The sequence below is a fragment of the Acipenser ruthenus genome, chromosome 24, assembly GCF_902713425.1.
Source record: "Acipenser ruthenus chromosome 24, fAciRut3.2 maternal haplotype, whole genome shotgun sequence".
NCBI lineage: Eukaryota > Metazoa > Chordata > Actinopteri > Acipenseriformes > Acipenseridae > Acipenser > Acipenser ruthenus.
Genome location: NC_081212.1, coordinates 25974407 through 25988082, shown reverse-complemented (window position 1 = coordinate 25988082; position 13676 = coordinate 25974407). Strand labels below are relative to the sequence as shown.

At 44.1% G+C, this 13676-nt stretch overlaps 2 protein-coding genes across 2 annotated transcripts; one reads left to right on the top strand and one right to left on the bottom strand.

Annotated features, from left to right (window-relative positions):
• The first annotated feature begins 1566 nt into the window (after positions 1 to 1566).
• On the top strand, positions 1567 to 6147 carry LOC117429399 (zinc transporter ZIP1-like). Its single transcript, XM_034048825.3, has 4 exons — positions 1567 to 2223; positions 3542 to 3672; positions 3894 to 4190; positions 4563 to 6147. Exons 1-4 carry the CDS (start codon positions 2109 to 2111, stop codon positions 4914 to 4916), a joined length of 897 nt encoding a protein of 298 aa, XP_033904716.2. The 5' UTR covers positions 1567 to 2108; the 3' UTR covers positions 4917 to 6147.
• A 457-nt stretch (positions 6148 to 6604) lies between these two features.
• Positions 6605 to 13351, bottom strand: LOC117429723 (cation channel sperm-associated protein 2-like). Its single transcript, XM_058999185.1, has 14 exons — positions 13340 to 13351; positions 12941 to 12976; positions 12670 to 12824; positions 12257 to 12300; positions 11138 to 11311; positions 10835 to 10903; positions 10586 to 10758; positions 10087 to 10248; positions 9498 to 9591; positions 9114 to 9213; positions 8309 to 8338; positions 7843 to 7949; positions 7252 to 7410; positions 6605 to 6682 (listed from the first exon to the last, which is right to left on the bottom strand). The coding sequence occupies exons 1-14, from the start codon at positions 13349 to 13351 to the stop codon at positions 6651 to 6653; spliced, it is 1347 nt and encodes a 448-aa protein (XP_058855168.1). The 3' UTR covers positions 6605 to 6650.
• Positions 13352 to 13676: the final 325 nt, after the last annotated feature.

Here is a 13676-nt window from a genome sequence, read left to right as displayed (position 1 = left end):
TGTTAGAGCTCACTCATCAATCAATATTGCGGGGAAGGCTGCCTGCAGTTTAATAGTTAGGCACCTAGTCCCACAGGTGGCCAGCAATGAATGAGACAATTCCAATGAAATACTGGCAATTTTATTACAGCGGGATATATATCATTCATCTTAAACAAGTTTCTATTCCTTCTGTGTGTGTGGACCACAGCAGCTGTATCTGAGTCACATTCAGATCATATACTTCCTCTTTCCAAATGATTGACAGAAAGAGAAGGGTGGCGGTACAGATGAGCAACGCAAGTGACAGGCGAGGGATGAGAAAAAGCAAGGGTGTCACGTTCTGACTCCTCAAGTTCCGTCCATGCTTCCAGACGATCCCTGAGAGGATAGAGCAGCACTCTTACAGTGCTTTCCAATTTTGTCGGATGCTGTTTTTGGAACGACTGTGGCTCTTAGAGAATGTAATGTGAATATGGGTGGGAGGGACAGCATTGTAATCCCAGTGTATTAATCTGTAGAAACCTTTGCAGAACTATTCACAGCGTGACCAGCGATGACAACACAATGCATCTGAACCAATATTGCACAGCTCTGATGATCTGGCAGCACACTGCTGTGGTGGCATGGTACTGCAATGGATTGCAATGTGTAAGAGTTCATATCATGCTGATATTCCTGATAATATGGGGGTTCACTGTAGTATTATTCTGTCAATGGCTCATTCCATGCTATTACCATTATAGTCTCACTGGATTGTCAGTGAGGATTAACGCGCATGTCTTGGCATTTCCTGCTTGAAATAAACCTCTTCTTATATACCTAAAGTACAGATACTTCATAAAAGTTTGCAGTCCAGCACCATGACTACAGTCATGCATCTGTATAGGAATACCTCATACTGAGAGGCAAGAAACACATGACTGGGGTGGAGTGGTGGTTAAGCGTTTACTGTGAGCTTATCAGGCAGTAGACATCTCCTGTTATCTCTGCCCTCTGCCCCCATGGCTCTTCTGCTGTTTTATTGCAGCTTTTTCAAATGAAAAACACCCAAGCTGCAGCTAGACCTGCTGCGTTCGACAGTACAAAGAGGTGGCTGAGAATAAGGCTTTGAAATGACAAGTAACAACCCTCTGCTCTTGTGTTTCTCACAAGCAAGTCTTGTAACCCTGTCTAAGTTTTATACTGGTTTGTGTGCTGTACCTAGACTTGGAAATCGTTTGCAGTCTGATACTACCATGCCTGTTTTACCGAGCACTCTCTAAACTCCTGCTAATGCTTTATCAGTGTATATAAAGGCTGTACTGCTTTACCTTGCTTTTAACATTCTTCCCTGAGCTTAACCAAGTTGTTATTCACGTTTTACAATGCAGTACCCTCCCTATTACTTCTCACTTCGATCAGTGAGCTGTACGCTCTTATGACTCAGCCCTTAATTCGATACGGTCACATGCGTATAAATCATGTGCTTGTTTGCAGAACCGCTCAGGACAACCCCCATTCATCAGCACCCGCCTCCATTTAGGAATCTGACCAATAGTCTGAGTTCAAACAGAGACGGGTTTAAGTAAGACCCCGCCCCTTAGTTCACAGCGAGCCATTGGGTTGAGCGCTTTAAAGATTAGCGAATGGGACGTAAACCGACTGCACTCAGGCAAGAGCGTCAGCGTTGAAGGTTTTAAAAGACTGTAAAACAAGTAAAACACAGAGTTTTGTGAGAGGGGCGAAAGTAATGTTTGTTTATTGCCTTGAAAGCAGCGTTGTGCCAGGATTTTTTGAACAGCAGCACTCGATTCAAAAATCGGAGACAAAATCTGAGATCAAGCAAAAATATGTTTTTCACACAGTTAGCAAAATGTGATCCGTGTTATCTGCTGCTGAAAAATAGCAAAATGGTATTCTTTTAATCATACAATACATTTTAAATGTTATTGGAATGATCTTTGTTTTAAAATCGTTTTTTTAAAAAATCAATTTAGTTTGGATTGCACCTTTTTATTTAGCATAACCCCAGGGTAGTTACTTTTACTTTTGGAATAACTTGTTTTTAATAAGATTGGCTATTGGAGCGCGCCGTGTACCTTTCCCGTCGGGTTTACAGCGTGCAGAGTCCCAGGGGAGAGCTCGAGATGGAGTACCTGCTGCAGGTGAAGGTGGGCGCGCTCGTGGGTTTGCTGCTGCTCACGCTGCTCTGCGGGTTCATACCTGCCCGGATGAAGTGGTTCAGAGACTCAAGCGGGACAGGTAAGGGGACGTTTAGCACACCTGGATTGTGTTTGTTATGGCAGGTAGATTTATCTGTGAAATATGTTGGGTGTATGGCAGATGCTGACTTTGTTTTCAGCGCGGCTTTCATTGAAATAGGGAACACTAGCATCAGATACAGTACAGTCTGTATAATTAACTACAGCCGCTTTTATTTTTAAATATGGGGCCGATAATTGTGTGGAGAAACTCATCAAGTGCAGTCAATCAAGATATTCAAAAGAGGAAATCCTCTCAGCTGACTCCTGCTGGTAAATGCTGCCCTAGATTTCTCTGTATCACGGATCTTACAGTCACTGAAATGCATTTCTAAGAAAAACTGCCCCCCAGAGTAATTTTAAATGTTACTTTGTTCTACTGTGAACTTGAAACAATAGAGGCATTCTGTTAAGTGGACTCTGTGACATTACCATGCGAGTGAACCTTCCTCCATAAAAATCCAACTACATTTTTTATTGGAGCCCGAAGAGCTGGATGTGAACCTCTTTGTCATCAAACCACGATCCCTTGATGTTTAGTCTCCAGTTAAAATGGATAGGAAGCTTAGTTTGAAGTGGTGCCCTAACTTTTGGCCACTTCTGCGCACATTTTCTTGTGTCTTGAAGCTTCGTTTCCTGGTGCTGTTTGTTTGGATGTTTCCCAGGACTTTTTGCATGGTTACGTTCTGTATCAACCCTGCCTTGTGCAACTGAGGAGACATCTGAACAGCAACACAGATGTCACGCGCTTGTAAGACTACAGCAGGTTGTTCATAGATACTTTGCTTGTCATTAAACCAATGCTGTGTCTGATCAGGATGTTTCTGTATAACCTGTCATAACTGTGGCAGCAGCTCACAGCCTAGTTAACCGCAAATCATGGCATCTCAGGAGCTACAGTCATCCTGAGGCTTTGTAGTTAGAAGAGTAATTGCAAAGAGCTTTGTGAAGAGAAGCCGTGTTTACACAAGGAGTGGTAAAATACAAAGGATATTGAAAACCCCCAGAACCCAATGCAGGGAAAACACCTGGGAGAGAAAAACAAAAAGCATTAATCATTTTAAACAAAGCTTCATTCTTCTTTACATTGAATTCCACTGCCATTGTCTTTGTTTTTAAAAAGCATTCCAATGCCTTTCCAAAGGCTGCTGTGTTCTGCAGCTTTCTAGGACCAAGAGAGCGGTTTTGGGGAAGTACAGCTAAATGGTGAAGCTTTTTTCACACTCTGTTCTGTTTCACACAGTTGCATAATAGGAAGTGCCGACCTATATCTCCCTCACTTTCGCTTTCTCCTTCCTCCACTCTCTATCTGATCCTAGAAACCCACCGCCTGGTGCAGAGTCTCGTCAGCTGCTTTGCAGGGGGCGTCTTCCTGTCTGCCTGCTTGCTGGACATCATCCCAGACTACCTGTCCGACATCGCAGAGGAGCTGCAGGCTCGGGGCATTGACGTGAGTCCTCCAGCTTTGTCTGTTTGTCTGTAATAAAAACCATAATAACTCTATAGTGGTAGCTGGAGCATCCCTTATTGTCATTCATGAACCACAAATGGAGGAAACGCCTCTCCAGAATGTTGTCCACTCGAGCTGGAATGACCTGTCTCTGTCTGTGACCCTCAATTCCACATCGCAATTCTGACCTTTTTTTTTTGTTGTTTTGATTTGTTTTCCAGACTAACTTCCCCCTCGCTGAGTTCATCATGGCATCAGGCTTCTTCCTGATCCTGATTCTCGAGCGCCTCGTTCTGGATTATTCGGGGCGGAGATCTGGAGAGACCACGCCCCTTCTGTCACCATCAGGCCACGCCCACGGGTTCCACCCTCATCGAGACGTGGAGAGCAGCGGGCGGCACATCCACGTGGACTTCCACGCACACTCATCCTTCCGATCCTTCATCCTCTTCCTGTCCCTGTCGCTTCACTCTGTGTTCGAGGGCTTGGCTATAGGGCTGCAGACCACCGACTCCAAGGTAACAGTGCAGGGTGCTACACTTTCTATAAGAATACAGTAAGCATGTTGAGGGCTAGGAGAGGAAAAGCTTTACAACATATTTTCAAAGCAGTCGGATGCAAAACAAAGGTTAAAAGATGAAATATATTGAACTAAAAACAAAGCATTTTAATTAAAAAAATTAAATAAAATAAAACTAGAATATGGGTGCTGTTTAAATGGAAGTGAGATGTCATTTTAAAATTAATAATAATAATAGTAATATGGACAATGATATGCTGTATTTTGGCGAATGGACTGGCCCAAAGTTGTGTGCTGTATTGGTTCAGTTCCTGAAATGACTTTTTGAATTGAAAGTCGCTGACTCTCCTCCTCCTCACTCCCTGCCCAGGTGCTGCAGATCTGCATTGCGATTCTAGTGCATAAGAGCATCATCGTGTTCAGCCTGGCGGTGAAGCTGGTGCAGAGTGCCGTGCCGCCCCTGTGGGTGGCGGCCTATGTGGGCGTGTTTGCGATGATGTCGCCGCTGGGGATCGCGGTGGGGATCAGCGTGATGGAGGCTCGGCTGGCCTCGGGGGCTCTGATCCAGGCAGTGCTGGAGGGGGTGGCAGCCGGCACCTTCATTTACATCACCTTCCTGGAGATCCTGCCTCACGAGCTCAACTCCCCCGAGCGGCCCCTGCTCAAGGTGCTCTTCATCCTGCTGGGCTTCACCGTCATGGCCGGGCTCGCCTTCATGGGCTGAGGAGGACTGACAGTGTCTCAGTGGCACCCTACTGTGCGGCTTAACAACTGATCCACCTGGTTGTGATCCATTCGGTTCTGATCCAGCTGGTTCTCCACTTGCACGGGTCGCTCTGGGGTGCCCCATACTGAGCATCCAGAACCAGACACAGGCTGCAGTGTTCCAAAAGTACACTTCATCAGAGTAAACTTTTCTGAAGTTTATAAAACTGAACAGAAGGAGTAATGCTCATTTAAAATCTCTTTGGAATCCTCCGTGATGTCTTTTTGAGTGGTCACTGGAGAGCTTTTAAAAGCCCAGGACCTTTTTTCATTCAGTTTTATTTTTTTATGATCCCATTGTGGGGAAATCTAGAATCTTCCAAGTCGGTACTCTTCACTGAATAAGGATGAGACAGAATTACACACTAAAAACCACAGCGTTTCCAGGCACTACAAATATTAAAGGTACGCATCCTGTGCAGTTGTGTTGTGATATGAGCAGAGGTGAAATACTTTCACCTGGCTTTATTACAATGTGTACTGTACACACACATACACACTGTGCTACATTAAAAAGGTCTTCCTTTCTTTGTTTGACTTTAGACTTGCAAATGTAACATGTTAGTAACACAAGTCTGGCTCGTGGCTTCAGCAGTGTGAATGTGTTCAGAGGTTCATGCAAGCATTCCTTCAATTCAAAACCAAGCTCTTCTACCCCCGTCTGGGTGTACATGACCTCTTACTGCATGATCCAAACCCACCGGCTATTACAATTCAAATAATACAGATCAGCAATACAACTGTAACACCTGCAACAACTACTGGGGATGACAAAAGATGTGTTTGTATAATTTTATCAGTAAATATTATGGATGTTTTTTCTTTTAGAATTTATCATTGCCAATGTCTGATTTTTTTATTTGTAATATAAATATGTATGGAATGTTTTGTGTTCTTCCAGAACTTTAAAACCTCAAAAAAGACAGCCAGTTACAATAAAAAGGCAGTGCCATCTGAATTGTATAAATCCACTTAAAACAAAATACTTTGTCTTTATAAAAATCGTTGCTATTGAAATTCTGTCCACTCCAACCCTCAGTATGCGTCTTGGAAGTAGTTTGATTTGTGTTTGTTTTGTATTTCTCAACAACATGGTAACATAACAGCACCATATTACAAGTCTCTTCATTTTCCTTGTTCCTTGTAAGTCTTCTCCAGGCGTCTCGAAATCACAAAGAAAAGGCTTGTTTGTGACCCTTTCATGCAGGAAATATTTTTTTAAAAAAAAGATCTGGAAAAAAGTAGTTTCGGACACATCATAAATACATTTTTTATTGAAAATGTTTTACATTTTTTCCCATTGCTTTATATGCGGGGAAAAATGGCGTCCTCATATGAGGCTCTCCTGCATTTGTGTCTTCCATACATCCCCATATAAGACTAAAGAGTTGTTGTTTTTTTTTTTTTAAATCCATCCCCATATGAGGTCACTGACTACGAAAGGGTTAGGTCCTGGCACCATGCAGGCTGTGAAATGATTCTGTGAACACAGTCTGGCCTGAAGATCTTCTAGTATTACTATTTGTTTCAGTAATCCCAGCACCTATGTTATTTCTTTAATTTGAAAACTTTATTGCTCGTGAATTCTTTTCATTGAGCATTGACAGCAGTGTCTAGCTGGTGCTGCTGTGCTAAAAGTGTTGAAGGGTTTCTCTGATGCTGGTAGATAGGCACACACACAGTGAAGTCTTTCTTAGTAGGTGTGGAAATTCATCAGAGCCTGAGCTGCAACACAACAACATGCACAAGAGCAGATCACCAGACTGTCAACCAGTGAAGTCATTCTCGAACTTATTAGTGGGGAACTGGCTACGATCATCACACAGTGAGGAAGTCACGTACACCGAATGTGGCTGTTATTAATGCAATGAAATATGAATGCAAGTAATTTCACTTTTCCATGCGTGTAGCATGTTTCCCAGTGTTTTTACTATGTGCAGTGCTGATGTAATGGTATGTTCTATAAAGCTTCATTACCACTGCTACGCTCAGTACCCCTGATATATAGTATTGATAGATCTTGTTTTGAGCCCACTGTGGTCTCACTGGGTTTCAAGAACAGTCGAAATACACTTGCCTTATTTAGCAATTTGAGTCATTCTAGATTTTACTGTTGGTTCACCATTGGTGATTTTACATGGTCCACTTCCCCTCCAGCGGCCTATTCCTTCCAGTCCTGTCTAGTGGCCCCTACCTGCCACGTTCTGCAGCCTTTTCCTTCCAGTCCTGTCTTGTGGCCCCTACCTGCCACATTCTGCAGCCTATTCCTTCCAGTCCTATCTCGTGGCCCCTACCTGCCATGTTCTGCAGCCTCTTGCACGTCTCCAGGTTGTACTGCAGTTTCTCCAGCAGCTCAAAGTACCTGAAGAGGGAGTCTCGGGGCCACGTCACCTTCTCATCCTCCTCCTGGTCACGCATCACACTCAGGTTATCCTCCACATAGGCATTCCAGTCTGCACAAGACAATGGCATTCAAATCAAGCACTGGGGCAGGGAGACACTGAGATATTATCAGAAGAGAATGGACAAAGCTGGGCTGCTTAGTGAGCTTAACCTCTGTCTGATTGTCTCTTATCATCATTCATGAATAGAACTTCGCAATGTATCATTATATATATCGTTATCAGATTTTAAAATGTGATCCATTATAAATGATTTACTTCAGGCCCTGAGGCCACAATGCTGGTCATGTCATGGGTTTTCAGTCATGGGTTTTATCTGCATTCAAAAAAACATTCCAGACTTCCTCTGTGAAACCATGACCTTAATACACAGCGAGCAGGCACTTATTTCAGTATTACAAAATATCAGTTAGAATGAACATGCATCCTGGACGTGGTTGCATGAGACCTTAAGCATGCCTACAGTGGCACCCCGTCTCTCACCTGTGGCACTGGCAGTGGGTTTCACTGTGTGGACCGGGAGTTCTGTGGGGGTCTGTTCTGAGCTAGGCTTCTCACTGCTGCCCTCTGGTGGAGGGTCCTGGGCGGGGCTGGAAGAATCAGAGAACCCCTTCATTGTGACCATGAAGTTGGCTAGTTCTTTAAGAGTATATATTTGGCATTATTGTTTCATAATCAAAAACTTTCCTATAAACTTTTAAAAATGTTTTTCAAACATTCAGTGCAGAAGTAGTGTGTATTTTCTATGACAAATCAGTAACATCCGATAAAACTGCACATTTCTGGGTTCTGGCGACATCTAGCTTTGTTTGATGGGATTACAGATTTATTATGTATCGAGAGCAAATGAAGCTGTGTTAGAATGTACCATTTGTACCAGGTAAATGCTATCATTGCAATTAACATTAGTCTTTAATCTGGCTGGTAATATAAAACAAAACAATCCTACCCATCTGTGAGTTTCATCTGACTCATCCTCCTGCAAAGCAAAGAGATGATTATGAAGAATGATAACGTGCACACACTGATGATGATGAATGATAACGTGCACACACTGATGATGAAGAATGATAACGTGCACACACTGATGATGATGAACGATAACGTGCACACACTGATGATGATGAACGATAACGTGCACACACTGATGATGATGAACGATAACGTGCACACACTGATGATGATGAACGATAACGTGCACACACTGATGATGATGAACGATAACGTGCACACACTGATGATGATGAACGATAACGTGCACACACTGATGATGATGAACGATAACGTGCACACACTGATGATGATGAACGATAACGTGCACACACTGATGATGATGAACGATAACGTGCACACACTGATGATGATGAACGATAACGTGCACACACTGATGATGATGAACGATAACGTGCACACACTGATGATGATGAACGATAACGTGCACACACTGATGATGATGAACGATAACGTGCACACACTGATGATGATGAACGATAACGTGCACACACTGATGATGATGAACGATAACGTGCACACACTGATGATGATGAACGATAACGTGCACACACTGATGATGATGAACGATAACGTGCACACACTGATGATGATGAATGATAACGTGCACACACTGATGATGATGAATGATAATGTGCACACACTGATGATGATGAATGATAACGTGCACACACTGATGATGATGATGAATGATAATGTGCTCACACTGATGATGATAAACTTTCTAAAGGACGCTGCCTCACCTGTTGATGATCTCGGCCTTGAACAGATCGGCTCTCTGCTGGGTCTCAATCTGCTTCACCTCCTTGGACAGGTCGTTCCGGATCATCTGGAAGTTGTTCACTGGAGGGGGAAAACGGGAAGATGGGAATCCCGGTAGGATAATACAAACAAAGGCAACGTGATCTCTCTTTCATTAAAATGACAGTCAGTTTATGCACAGCAGTGTAGTGACCCTTTCAATTCAGGAATGTGTGAGAGAACATGACGGGCTGAGCTCTGAGACCTGCGATCAGGACTACCTTCTACACTGCAAATGTGCACTCTAACTACTGAGTTACTCAAACCCACCACCGTCCACACTGCAGCCCAGCACTCTTCTGAGCTGCTCATAGACAGACACTCACTTGAAGTTCTTGTTGTAGATGAGGTCTGGCCGGTCAGAGCGAGTATAGCTCTGGAAGAATATGACTCCAGCCACAGCAAAGATATAGGTGAAGACTACCAGGAGGAGCAAAATGAAGCTCATAGCCTAGGAGGAACAGATATCCCCTGCCGTTTATGGGAGCAAGCACTTGCGATTCACACATGAAACGCGATTCCTTTAGCTCAGCACACAACACCACCTGGTGGGCAATTATTGTAACTGATTTGCAAAAGAGCATTTGTGTATTGAATTTAAATTCCCATTGTAAATATGTCACTAACACTCTCTCAGCATAGCAGATCTACTAACAGGTGTAGAAACAATAACTCCATACAATACTGCAATAATCAAGTCCAACATACTAATACATATCTATGCCTTTTGAATGCATTTTCAGTATGGGGCACTGAATCTAGTTATTCAGTTATCCTAGGGTCATTTTTTCTGTAAAATGATTTAGTGCTGAAAGATTTCATGGTAAGGACAGTGTTAGGAACCACCACAGTGAATCTTTCTGACTCTGTGCTGGCAGTTAAGCACTGTGCAAATGGGATGATCCATGTGCGTACCTTAAATGCTTTGGAGATGGCCAGCACAATGATCCTCACTTGCCGGAATTTGGAGACCATTTTCAAGGATCGGAGGATGCGGAATATCCGGATAAGCTTCACAAAATCCAGGTTTGAGGAATTTAACCCTTCCTGGGCTTTCATCAGCTCAGGGAGAATGGACTGCCGGACAAAAACAATGAAAGAATAAAAGAATGTACGCCTGCCTTTGCTCCCAAACGTCACTGTTCTTTAGACCAGACATGACTCTCCGCCTTTTCTTTCTTACTTCTACTTTGTGTTTTCTCTCTCTCTCTATCTCGCTCCCTCCCTCCTTGATTGAAGTGTTTATTATTAGATTATAATTGCCTTATAATTTGCTATATTTTCTTTTTTTATTAAACTAAAATAATGTATATTAAAACAAGGAAACATTGGCGAAACATTTTTTTTCAGGGATTGGGAAGCAGGAGGGATTTGAAGAGTGAGGATCCTGGGAATTATTTGCACTGTTTCTTACCAACACAGTCACAACGAAGTCAAAGATGTTCCAGGTGCTCTTCCAGAAGCTGACGAAGTTGTCGATCCACTTGAGCAGGATCTCTATCAGGAAGATGTCCAGGATGCTCCAGTCCAGCACGTCCAGGGCCAGCTTCAGCATGTCCATGCTGGGGTCCATGTTGTCAAACACCTCTGAGGGAGCAGGGGGCAGTTCAGTAAAAAAAAAAAAAAAATTCAAACAAATTCCAGCACTCTCCCCCAAGATTACCTGCTTGGACGCCCAGCACGATGGTGTTGAGTATGATCAGGAAGAGAATGGTGTTTACAAATATCTCACCTGAGCGTGCATTTGTTCAGGAAAAATAGCTTTCTTTTCTGCAACTTACACGTCAGGGTTAGTGACACAACAGTGTAGGCAAGATTAAACAAAGCTGTTACATTATCAGTATTGCAATGGTTTCTCTGTAGTGTATGGGCAGGTGAAGCTACATTGGCAGTATTGCAATGGTATCTCTGTAGTGTATGGGCAGGTGAAGCTACATTGACAGTATTGTGTAGAGGGTAAGGATACTCTCCAGGACCCAGTGTGCCCACATGTTGAGCGGGGGGTAGTAGGCACAGCGGTTCTTGAGGCGGTTGCGTCTGCGGTCCTGGTCTGTGATGACGGAGCAGCGCAGGGGGCAGATCTCGAACCGCATGAGCTGATGAGAATCCTCCAGCATCAGCCTGTTCAGAACCGCTGGATCTGTGAGAGAGAGAGAGAGAGAGAGAGAGAGAGAGAGAGAGAGAGAGAGAGAGAGAGAGAGAGAGAGAGAGAGAGAGAGAGAGAGAGAGAGAGAGAGAGAGAGAGAGAGAGAGAGAGATCAGCAGATATCTCAACAGTAAAGTATTTGCGAAAGCTCATCATGACCTGAACGGAGGGCAGTTGTTTCACTAATAATTTACTATAGGAGGGTTAAAGTCCACCCAGGGACTGTGCAGACAGGCAGGACAGGGCAGGACTGTTAGAGACCTTTCTATTCCCTGCTTCTCTGATAACATACTGCAGCAGGTGAGCAGCCTGCAAATGCCAATAAAGACAATGAACTTGCTCCTTGCTCTACATCTCTGCATTACTCCTCTCAGTCAGACCAACCACTCCCTTGCAGGCTGACAAGGGCTACAATTGTACCTGTCACTGATAGGGGGGCTCCTGGGGTTCAAAATGAGGCAGACTGTCAGTGGCACATCAGTGGCAGGGCTGAGCTATGACACTTTTTATAGAAACAGGTAATTCCTACAATTTTCCCAAAACTCTGCTTATTTAATAGAGTGAGTCAGACCATATAACCCAATAGTCTGTCAATACAGCTTGTCAGAAATTCATAAATCATGTATTATTTTGTTTTTAATTAATTATATTTTCTGTTTTTATCTTAAAAGTGAGCCATGTTGTCATAGAAAATGATAAAAAAGGCCAAAGGCCATAGAGCACTAACTCCCCAGAATCCCCTTTCCATTTACCCCCTAAAGCCACCATTCCCCCAGCACCTCTGTATTCTCAACCTGAGCTGGCCACACCCTGGGACAGGGCCTGGTGATCTTTCTCAGGGAGGGGTGAGGGGGGTGTACTGTCCCGAGCACGTGCTTGGTGCTGTATTGGGGGTCCCGTGCACCTGATCTTTCTCAGGGAGGGGTGAGGGGGGCGTACCGAGCACGTCCTTGGTGCTGTATTTGGGGTCCCGCACACCTGATCTTTCTCAGGGAGGGGTGAGGGGGGTGTACTGTCCCGAGCACGTCCTTGGTGCTGTATTTGGGGTCCCATGCACCTGATCTTTCTCAGGGAGGGGTGAGGGGGGCATACTGAGCACGTCTTTGGTGCTGTATTTGGGGTCCCATGCACCTGATCTTTCTCAGGGAGGGGTGAGGGGGTGTATCGAGCACGTCTTTGGTGCTGTATTGGGGGTCCCGTGCACCTGATCTTTCTCAGGGAGGGGTGAGGGGGGCATACTGAGCACGTCTTTGGTGCTGTATTGGGGGTCCCGTGCACCTGATCTTTCTCAGGGAGGGGTGAGGGGGGTGTACCGAGCACGTCCTTGGTGCTGTATTGGGGGTCCCGTGCACCTGATCTTTCTCAGGGAGGGGTGAAGGGGGTGTACCGAGTACGTCCTTGGTGCTGTATTGGGGGTCCCGTGCATCTGATCTTTCTCAGGAAGGGGTGAAGGGGGCGTACCGAGCACATCTTTGGTGCTGTATTTGGGGGTCCCAGGAGGTAGAAGCTGTGGATGAGTTTGGAGCGGATGATCTCAGCCCTTGGCAGGACGTTATCCTGGACTGCCGGCTTTGATATCCCCTTCTTCTTCTTCTTCTCCTCTGTCTCCTCTTTCTTTTTTACCTTCTCCTTCTCCTCCTCGACAGGGCTCGGAGACTCCTGAAGAAGGGGAACACAACACCCTTTTAAATTCACTTCTTCAATTCAGTTCAATTGAAAATGGTTATAAGCTGATTACTGCCTGACACATGTATTGTCAGTATCATCAATAAACTACAGTTTTAGTAATCTGGAAGTCTATCTACCTGGACCCAATCATTTTTGTTTTTTTAAATAAACATGTAGTTTTTTCGGGTTTCTGTAAGGCTGATAACAAAGCAGTAAAGAGAGGTGCTTGCAGTAGATTTTATTCCTGCAATACGTCCTTGTCAATTACCCCATAAAGTTACTTTCATTTCAATGGTTCTTCCTGGTAAAACATTTTAAAACATGGTACATAAAACTAGTGTATGAAATAGTTACCTCAGTATCCATTGTCTTGGTTATTGCAGTGAAAGGGTAATATCAGGTGATCTCTTTCCTGTGCAAACACAACTTTCTGTCACATCACAATCCATAGGCTGGCATACAACCTTTGAATTATGACGTCATAGTGGCAAAACTAATGACGTCGCTCAATTGACGGCGTAATGGAATGTCAGTACACTTATCTCTCGCTACCCTTTAACATAATGCAAGATGTGGAGCATTTAATAAACTTTTTTTTTATATCTCATTCATAGTTGTATGGGTAATATGTCAGTCTCATAACCCAATTCAGTCTGCTGCTGCTATAATCGTTTGAGTTGAAGCTATTCAT